At 35.8% G+C, this 10,678-nt stretch overlaps 1 protein-coding gene across 2 annotated transcripts in view; it reads left to right on the top strand.

Annotated features, from left to right (window-relative positions):
* Positions 1 to 1,952: 1,952 nt before the first annotated feature.
* Positions 1,953 to 10,678, top strand: part of ROBO2 (roundabout guidance receptor 2) — a 551,426-nt gene continuing 542,700 nt past the window's right edge. For both annotated transcript variants that reach the window (XM_055086130.1, XM_024120135.2), the window contains exon 1: positions 1,953 to 2,109. In XM_055086130.1, coding sequence (XP_054942105.1) covers positions 1,968 to 2,109 — 142 coding nt within the window. In that variant the 5' untranslated portion in view covers positions 1,953 to 1,967. The remainder of the gene's footprint in view (positions 2,110 to 10,678) is intronic.

Raw genomic sequence — 10,678 nt, 5'->3', positions numbered from 1 at the left:
ATTCACTACCAAATTAAATTCCCTTTATTAAATTCAAATACAAATTTTAAATTAATATTGAAAGTTAACTGGAATAACATTGATGAGTAAATATTACTTCTGTTTATTGAACAGAAATGTGCCAGTATTGGGTGATTGGTTGGAAAATTTTAAGAGCTTTCTTTTTTTTTTGGTACGCGGGCCTCTCACTGTTGTGGCCTCTCCCGCCATGGCTCACAGGCCCAGCCGCTCCGCGGCATGTGGGATCTTCCCGGACCGGGGCACGAGCCCGAGTCCCCTGCATCCAGGCAGACTCTCAACCACTGCGCCACCAGGGGAGCCCTGTAAGAGCTTTTAAAAGCTCGTATGTAGATTATCATTATGTCTCCAGACAGAGTTCTCTCAGCTGTCTCCTTTAGAATTATTTGCAGCAGCTGGTAGGACCTTTCCACAAATAATGGCTTCTGACACTTCATAAATTAAAATATTCAAAACAGTACCTTATGCAAAATTTTCATTTTAAAATACCAAACAGGTCCTTCTCTTCCTATTTCTTCTAACTTTGAATGGCCCCATTTTCACTGTAGCCACAGGAAAGTTATTGGTACCTGTCACACTTCCTTACTGTATGGAATACCACATTCTGTCAAGTGTTTATTTTATGGTATAACTTATATCTTCCTTCTTTTTTCTACCTTAAGTGTTTCAAGGTTCTTTTTATTGTTCTCTGGGATATAGAAGTAACTCTCACCTGTCTTTTTTGCCTCCATCACTATCTATCTTTTACTGTACAGACCAAAAGAACCTTTCTAATACACAGATGGTCATGTCACTGCTGCCTCAAAATCAGTTAGCCATATGGAATAAAAGTCACACTCCTTAGCGTGGTATTTTAAGCCCTTTTGTCTCTGGCTATAAGACTGCCTTTTACCCTCACCTGCCACGTTAACTTCCTCCCTGATTATGAAACGTTTTATACATATATTGTCATTTCTCTGTCCTTTTGTTCATGCTATTTCTTCATTCTGAATGTCTTTCTCCTTCTGTTGACATATTATTTTCATTCTTTACAACTCAATTTAAATGCTACCTTTTCGGGGGAAGCCTCTCTCTGTGCTCTAGTTGGAGTTGACATTACTTTTCCCGATCTTTTCCTGTAATACATTTCTTGGACCTCCGTGCAACACTTATTTCAACATAGTGATTTAACCTGAGTTCCCCAGTCAGACATACCTGGATTCAAATCCTGCCTCTACTGCTTACTTCTTCCACAGTCCTGGACAATATATGTCATTAAACTTCTTCCTCATCTGTTAAATTCAGTTACTATTTGTACATAATGTTCAGGTCCTTTTTTGTGTTGACTCTGATAGCACAATGCCAGCATGATAAACGTTTTCTATGTGTGTATTTTAGGCACTTGTCCACTTGGCTTTCTCCCCTAGTACATAGTAAGCACTTTGAAGACAGGAAATTAACCTTACTCATCTTAGTACCCATTGCAACTTACTGGTTCCAAAAGAAAATTTCATGCTTAATTTTATTTGTCCTGACTCATGGAACATGTTAAACCTAACTCATTAGAATTAACATATTAATTTATTGCTATATTGTCTTGTTCCACAAGGGACTTGGAATGACTTACGAGATGCATAAAGAACAAAAGACTGAAACATAAATAAAATAGTAGTAAGTGCAGTTTGAATGATTGAATAGTTTAATTTTATCAGTGTGAACCTAAGTGAAACAAAAGCTATAGATAAGGAATGTTAAAGCTTGTCTTCATTCTGTCACATTTTGTAGGATCTCGTCTTCGCCAGGAAGACTTTCCCCCGCGGATTGTGGAGCACCCTTCCGATGTCATTGTCTCTAAGGGAGAGCCCACCACATTGAACTGTAAGGCCGAGGGCCGGCCAACGCCCACCATAGAGTGGTACAAGGATGGTGAGCGGGTGGAGACTGACAAGGATGATCCCCGGTCCCACAGGATGCTTCTGCCCAGCGGATCCTTATTCTTCTTGCGCATTGTGCATGGGCGCAGAAGTAAACCTGATGAAGGAAGCTACGTGTGTGTTGCAAGGAACTATCTTGGTGAAGCAGTGAGTCGAAATGCATCTCTGGAAGTGGCATGTAAGTAAACGTAATGAATCTCATAAATGGCATGCGCTTTTACTTTGATTTTTTAAAATAAGCTTTGATTTGTTCTCACAGATGCTTAATACCTGTAGAAGAAAACAATCAATACTCTCTGCATAATTTTACTTTGCCTTCTCCAGAGAAAGCTCATCCAAATAATGTATAGCCAAGGTGTTGCAATAAATTTATTTATATTGAAGCAATGTGGGTATTATGATATTATATTAAAGCAAGGCGGCGGTGATGCTGGTCGTATTTAAAATTTGAATTATTAATGAGAGATAAAATATTAAGGTTGGCAATGTTAAAATAAAAAGTTTATGTGTAACATGGCATAAAATACAAGGTATAAATTCATTATTGTACTTATTCCTGTTACGTATTTATATATAACTAATATATATACATGTATATTTTTAAAAAATCTAACTTTTATTGGGCAACTTTAAAAAGAATATACTGTTTAGGTTATATTAACTCTTTTACTTCCAGGCTAAATTCAAGGATCATTACCCTAGGCATGCAGGGGAAAATATACCAACAACAGCAACTATATTTTTTTATCAAAAAATTCATCAGAGAAGAGAACTGATTTCTGTTGAGGGACAAAATATGCATATAGCGGGAGGTCTTGCTCAGTTTTGGTAATCAGCAGTAGCTAAGGATTTGTCCTGCCTTTGCCACTTAAAAAAATATTTATTTATTAATCAGGTAGCCCAAATAGCACTAGTAAATCAAGGCATCAAGGCTTTGCATCTATTTGATCGTTGAGTCCATAACTTTGTTCTTCTGGATGGTTTTCCAGAACAATTTCGAAATATGTTAGATTTGTTTTCTGGTTTATAAGTGAGGATTTGGTGTCATAATTATTTTGGTATTCTCTATTTTGAAGGAATACTTTATCAAGAATTATTTGTGAATAAGATGGCAATAACTGAGCTTAAAAAAAATTTGTGCTCTTCAACTTTCTGCTTGTACCAGTAGGTGTTCATAGGTAAGATAATTGAAATATTTCAGGATGCATGAGTCTTTTTTTTATAGCTGGGATGAGAGTGCTGGATAATAGTTCATGGTCTCATGTCTGCAATTAACTTTGATACTTATACTCACATGCTATATGGTATCACACTAAATTATAAAACTTGTGTATCGAAATTCTCACAGTGTATCATTACCTTTATACATGAAAACATCTTTTAGTTAACAAAATCATACAATTCCTTATTCAGCTATCACAATGAAAGCTTTTGCTTTTACATATCCAGTCTTTTTATTTATGCTTTGTACCAAGAAATCTGGAACCCAGTCCATGCTTGAAATGTGTAAGTCCAATAGGAAAAGATTACAGGAATCCTAAAACCCAAATTTATTATGTGAAGTACTTTGAAATATAAGCATTAGAACTTCTGCTAGCAATGCCATTTTGCACCAGTTGCTAGGTAATTTCATTTGTATAACTTATTTCAAAAAGCAGTTAGATTAAATGCAGTTTAGTGAGATTTGAAATATACACACAGAACCTCAAGAATGCAAATATTGCTAACTGTCCAATTTTATTTTGAAATATCTTATTTCTGGAACATTTCAAACATATTGAAATATTTCAATGTCAATTCTATTGATTGTTTTCCCCACCAGATCCCTTTATAGTAAATATAACATGTATTATTCTTTCCTTTTATAGATAAAATGAAACCCATGATAGTTAGGTGACCAAGACTAAGACAATAAATTAATGGGGAATTCAAGATCAGACCATGATTGTTCTAATTTTCAGTTTGAGAGAATTGTACCATATTTCGAAAAACGCTCAGATGAAACCTAGCTCATCTTATATAAATAAAAATAAAGAACTTTTAATGAAAAGTTTTTCTTTTATCCACTCAGCAGCAAATAACTTTTTTTATTTTTTAAATTGAGGTATAGTTGTTGTATAATATTATATCCGTTTCAAGTACACAACCTAGTGATGCACAATTTTTAAAGGTTAAATTCCATTTATAGTTATTATAAAATATTGGCTAAATTCCCTGTGTTGTGCTATGTATATCTTTGTAGCTTATTTATTTTAAGCAAATAACTATTTTTAATCCTTCACTAACTTTCTTCTCAATATTAAAGTTTATCTAAATTGGCCAGTTATTTTATTGTTAGACAGCTATAAACTTATCTTTATTCTGATCCTTAGCATTGTTAAAATTGCTCCCAACACACATGTATCTTGTACTTTTATTTAACATAAAGGATTTCTCTCTTTCTTAATTGCATCATTAATAATGAATTAAACTGTTTCAGAGGGAAAATTTTAAACCACGATTTTTTTTTCATGTAATATGACAGTTGCATTTTTCTTTATTTTTAAATCAATGAGCTTTGAGAAATGCTAAAAAATACTTCTGACCTAGAGAGGAAAACAAGAAGGGTTCTAAATTGGATTTAGCTAGTGAATAAAATTCTTTCTTCTAATGCCCTGTCAACAGTTCATGCCATTTGAGGCAACAAAAGATCAAATAATATCCATTTATATGTTGCTCATCCCTTTCACATTAGCTTATCGGCCTTCTCCATTTCCTTATGTGTTTCATAAAATGTGTTAATATGGAAATTTAGGTCAAAGCATTGTGATTTGTCAATCCTATTGGTAACCAAGGTGTATTTTTATAAAATGATAGGAACCGCTGGTGGGTCATATAAATGTCTGGCCTTCATATTTTAGGACACTCAACATAATTGCTCAACTATGGCATATCCATTTCTTCATTTGTTAAAGGAAAGAATGGAAACCTAAAAACACTATGTATTTGGAGAGCAGCAGGTAGCTTGATATGAGGTTGGTGGGCAGCGTAAGTTAGAAAGATAGGCATGTGCTGAATCATAAAATCCAGACTTTTTGTTATGTAAAAGGAGAGTCTTTTCTTTCAATTTTGAAAGAAAATTGAAGATAGGGTTAAAGGGATGATTGAAGTTGAGTGGAGTTAAGAAGGTGTCAAATCATTCAGAAAAGAGTATATGTTAGATTTTAAACTGAACAAAGCAGTGAGGATTAAAAGAAGGAAATAGTTTGAACTGTATTTAGAAATTATAAATTATAACACTTTATGGTTGGTTTGGGGAATAGAGGGTGATTCCCAGATGTTTTTGGTGGAGTGACTGTGTATATTATGATACCTACTATCCAAAGGGATGGCAAATACAGGAGAAATAACTCTAGTGAGAACAGGAAAGTGAAGTCAGCTTGGTTATATTGTTTGACATACCAATGAAATATCAAGGTAAAAATATGCCATATTCCATTAAGAAAAGAGCTTCTGGAATTGAGAAGTCTTTCCCAGATGGAGGTTGAAGCCCGGGGAGTAGATAGACATAGATGTGATTGTCCAGGCAAGCTGTGTGTAGGGCTGCGATCACTCCCATTGTTTGGAAACAATATTTAATGTTGGGCAAAGGAAAGAAGTCTAGTTCAGGAGGCTCAGAGGAGGTATTGGAGTGATAGAACATGGGAAGTGGAGTGACAAGAAAAATAAGGAAATAATTTTAAGAAAGAAAAAGTGGTTGGCAATGCAAATGCCACGTGGTGGTCTAAATTAAAAGTATCTGTGGTCTCCAGGGGTGGAAAGAAAGCACAGCAGCTGAAGAGTGAGTTGGTAGTGGAGTTCGAGTGGCAAGTGCTGCCTGTTCTTTCAAGAACTCAGGGGCGGTCAAAATAGGTTGAGAATTGATTTAGGTGTATATAGGAATATCTAGGTGGTATGGATAAGTAGCAAACAACCTTGTTATAACTTTTACTGTGAAATAATTATTGATAAAAAATCTGGAATTTTTGACTCTGCTTCATCTTGATTTTCATTTTTAATTTCAACAATCTTGCTTTCTGCTGTCATATGATATGAGCAGTTTTATTGATAACCGTCTGTCTTGACTGATTGTATAGAAGTTAGCCTGTTTTTATCATACTCTATTCATTCTCTTTTTGTTTTATTAAATACAGAGTTCACTTTTATGTAACGGAACAATATAATTGAGGAAAAAACTATTCAGGGCCAATCATTGCAGTGGAGATTTGAATCACTTACCACATATTTGCTTTTTTCCCCTCTTGGTTTGGAAAAAAAAAGCAATCCAGAAAGTACTTTTTAGATCACTTTAACTCAAGGAAGGTATTTAGGCAAAAAAGTGATTTTTACATATTTAGAAAACAGAATTGCAGGTTCTACAAGTAAGGCACTTGGCACTGAAGAATTTAATACATAGTTTTCCAATGGGACCACCAAGAGAGCTGAGACATAGCTGGGGCAGATAGGATTTCAGTTTGAACTCCAGGGCTCCCTGTGTTTGGAGCAAAAGGAGCACAGGGGTCCTCACACAGATTGTGGCTGACTGTGATGCAGCCTGAGTCAGTGGCAGTGCCTAGAGATGGCAGCTGTAGCCCCAGGTGGTAAATATATGACAGCAGCTTGATCTATCGACCAGGGTAAGAGGGGGTTCTGGCCTAAATGAAAATTCATGAAAAATTGATGAAGTTCCCAGATTATTTTTTCCGTTTCCTTTTCTCTGCACTACGCCAGCGCAGAGAGGGGAGATTAAATGAAGTGATGAACGCTTTAGTGGCAAGGAGGTTGTGGTTCAAAGGTCAAGGGTCACTTAGAAACCGGTCTTTTTTTTCCCCTTTCCTTACTTATAAATCAAAACTAAAACACAAGAACTTTTCAGATTAGCTATGATTTACCTTTGCTTTGATAAAAATAAAATAAAATAGCTAAATGTTTGAAAGTTGGCGTTTGATGCAACTACAAAAGAGAACAGATGTGGTTCATAATTCAGTTGGGGAACTAGAAATAGATTGAATTCCATGACTGCAGGGTGATTTCTTTTCTTTTCTTCTTCCTTTTTTTCCTTTTTGTTTCCACGTCTGAAGACCCATGCCTCAAGAAAGTCATTTAGAGAAGGATAAGGTGTTGCATTATTTATGTCACAGATTGCTAGAATAGCAAAGCTATGGAACACTCTACAAACATAATGATCCCGCTTTAAATCCAAAACTAAATTGATGTTTTATCTGTACAAGGAAGAGAGGTTATAGAAGTAGACTGACTTTAGTAACAGAGGTCACAGTTGGTGTTAAAAATGAACACAAGGTGAATTGTTTCATTGATATTTCCAAGTTAATAAATATGTAATTTTTTTCTTTTTCTTTTTTTACTTTCAGCTGTAAATGAATGTTATCCAGGCAAAATACCTTTATGCTCCAAAAACACGTGAGATAAATTAAATTGCAGAAAAGCCTGAGCCATGGAGAGCTTTTTTTAAAAAAATTGCTTGATTGAGATATGGTTCACATATTAAATTTACCCATTTAAAGTGTGTAATTTAATGTTTTTTAGTGTATTCACAGGGTTGTACAACCAACACCACAATCTAATTTGAACATTTTTGTCACTTATAAAGGAAACTCTATACCCATTAGCAGCCAATTCCCATTCTCCTGGAACACTTCTGCTACATCCCTAAGCAAACACTAGTCTACTATCTTGTCTCTATATATTTGCCTATTCTGGACATGTCATGTAAATGGAATCATACAATACATGGTCTTTTTTGACTAGCTTCTTTTCCTGAGTATAATGTTTTCAGGGGTAATCTTTGTTGTAGCATGTATCAGTATTTCATTTCTTTACACTGCTGAATAATATTCTATTGTGTGGATATACCACATTTTATCCATTCACTCATGTTGATGGAAATTTGGGTTGTTTTCATTTTTTGTCTATTACGAATGATGCTGCTATGAATATTCTTGTACAAGTTTTTGTGTGAAATATGGTTTCATTTGGGTATTCTCTTGGGTATATATCTAAGAGTGGAGTTGCTTAGTCATATGGTAACTCAACTTTTTAAGGGACTCATAGGTTACTTTTAAGTGTAGATAAAAATATTTATTAGTGTTATTGAATTAACTGTATCCAACTCCCCTCTTAGTACAAGGCACAGCTAGAAACCTTGCCACTATTTGATAAATATTATTGACTGGCTGGCATGTTATACTTCCTTGTGTTATATGTCCATATTTTAAGATAAGATTTAATTAATTAAAAATATAGGGGGCTTCCCTGGTGGCGCAGTGGTTGAGAATCTGCCTGCCAGTGCAGGGGACACGGGTTCGAGCCCTGGTCTGGGAAAATCCCACATGCCGCGGGGCAACTAGGCCTGTGAGCCGCAACTACTGAGCCTGCGTGTCTGGAGCCTGTGCTCCGCAACAAGAGAGGCCGCGACAGTGAGAAGGCCTGCGCACTGTGATGGAGAGTGGCCCCCGCTCGCCACAACTAGAGAAAGCCCTCGCACAGAAACGAAGACCCAACACACCCAAAAATAAATAAATTAATTAAAAAAAAAAAGATCGACTTAAAAAATATATATATATATATAAAATAATTAACTCTATAAAGCCACTGAATGGTCATGAAGTTTCTGTTTTTTTCTTTAACCTAGTTATTTAATTCAAGTAGGTATGAATTGATTAAATAAATTCTCAAATCACTTCCCTTTATAAAACTTCTTAGCAAACCGTGTTGACTTTGGCCCCAATTAACTTGGATAGTCTTGCTATTTGAATCTTACTTCACTTTCTGCCACATTTTTATTTGTCCTGAAAGAGGACAGTATTCTGGCTTCTCAGGAGATGACGTTATCTTTTCTGAAAATAATTGACATAACCTTTCCTGTTACCAGGTTATTTTTCCTTTCAAAGGTCTTAAAGTTTGTTTGTTTGTTTTTCTTTCATTTACTAGGAAGGTTTAGAATAAGAAATTAATGGTGATTATAATAGAAGTTGATTAAGTAATTCCAGGAGTAGGGAAACAAAGAACTGCTATCATGACTCAACTTTCCTAAAACAAACAAATGTATCTATTTAAATGCATAAGAGGCAACTAGTCAATTGGAACTGATATTCATAGATTTTGACTAAGAAGAATATAAGAGCTACTGGCTTTTTCATGATTCCTCTGTTTGTATTTCTACAAATTTCAAGAGAGAATGCAGAGAATTTGGGGGGAGGGTATACAGACAACCACTGAAAAACACTCATACCTTAATGTACTTGGGGCATGTTATGCACTAAATTGTATCCCCCCCAAATTCATATACTGAAGCTCTAATCCCTAGTACCTCAGAATCTGACTGTGTTGTAGATTGGGTCTTTAAAGGAATAAATTAAAATACAGTTGTTAGGGTGGGTCCTAATCTATTCTAACTGGTGGCCTTATAAGAAGAGGGCATGTGGACACATAGACACCAGAGATGCACATGCACAGAGGAAAGACCATATGGGGACACAGTGAGAATGTGGCCATCTGCAAGCAAGGGGAGAAACGTCAGAAGAAACTAAAACCGCCAACACCTTAATCATGGACTTATAGCTTCCAGAACTGTGAGAAAATAAATTTCTGCTGTTTAAGCCACACAGACTATGGTATTTTGTGATGGCAGCCCTAGCAAATTAATACAGGCCATTTGTCATACAGCAAGAGTAACCACTAGTAAGAGACCATATAAAAAAACAAACAAACCATGATTTGAATCAAATATCGTTTGTGCTCTGTGGATTTGTACTGCCCTGCATCCACAATGTTGGCCCGAGGCTGTTTTGAAAGAAATCTGTAAACTCAATTGAAAGTACTATAAACTGTGAATGTATGGGCATAGAGGAATCAATCTAAAACATCTTTAACTGGAAAGAAAAGACAATAGCAAATGTTTTGGTATTTTTTTGGTATTAGAGAATGGTGTCAGAAGGTACATGAGTGTGCACACACACATCTGTGTTACTTGGGCTGTTTTATCTGTGTATCTTTTAATTGTATAATACTCCATCAAGTTCTTTCATATACAGGTCTCTCCTTTTTTTTTTTTTTGGCGTTACGCGGTCCTCTCACTGCTGTAGCCTCCCCCGTTGCGGAGCACAGGCCCCAGACAAGCAGGCTCAGCAGCCATGGCTCACGGGCCCAGCCGCTCCACTGCACGTGGGATCTTCCCAGACCGGGGCACGAACCCGTATCCCCTGCATCGGCAGGCAGACTCTCAATCACTGCCCCAGGTCTCTCCTTTAATCTTCACAAATGAAGGTGTGAAATTGCTATGCCTGGAGTACATGTTTGAGCTTATGAACTATTTAAATATGTGTAATGCTGTATTTTGATATCAGGTTTCTGTTAACTCTATTAACGGTATTCAACCCATCTCCCTTTACAAGTCTCAAGTTGCCATTCACTAAAATTAGCCTGAATTAACTCTGATTCCAAGGAAAGCACATAAATAAGAGAAAGAGGAATCTTGATGTTCTCTTCTTTTCAAAAAATGATTTCCAAAAACAGTTTAATCCTGAACTCTGCAAACATGTAAATCCTATCCATGGAATGATAGCCAAACATAGTCACAGTGATACTAAGGTGTATTAAGACAAAACTTGTTGAGTTCAGCTCTTGTTTTCAATTTCAGAATTTTTTTTAGATAAAAGTAAGAAAAAACTATGGTTTGGAGGGTTTCTCACCTATAAACCTTCAATTTA

This window comes from Physeter macrocephalus, chromosome 1 (assembly GCF_002837175.3).
Source record: "Physeter macrocephalus isolate SW-GA chromosome 1, ASM283717v5, whole genome shotgun sequence".
Lineage (NCBI taxonomy): Eukaryota > Metazoa > Chordata > Mammalia > Artiodactyla > Physeteridae > Physeter > Physeter macrocephalus.
This window is presented reverse-complemented; position numbering and strand designations above follow the sequence as displayed.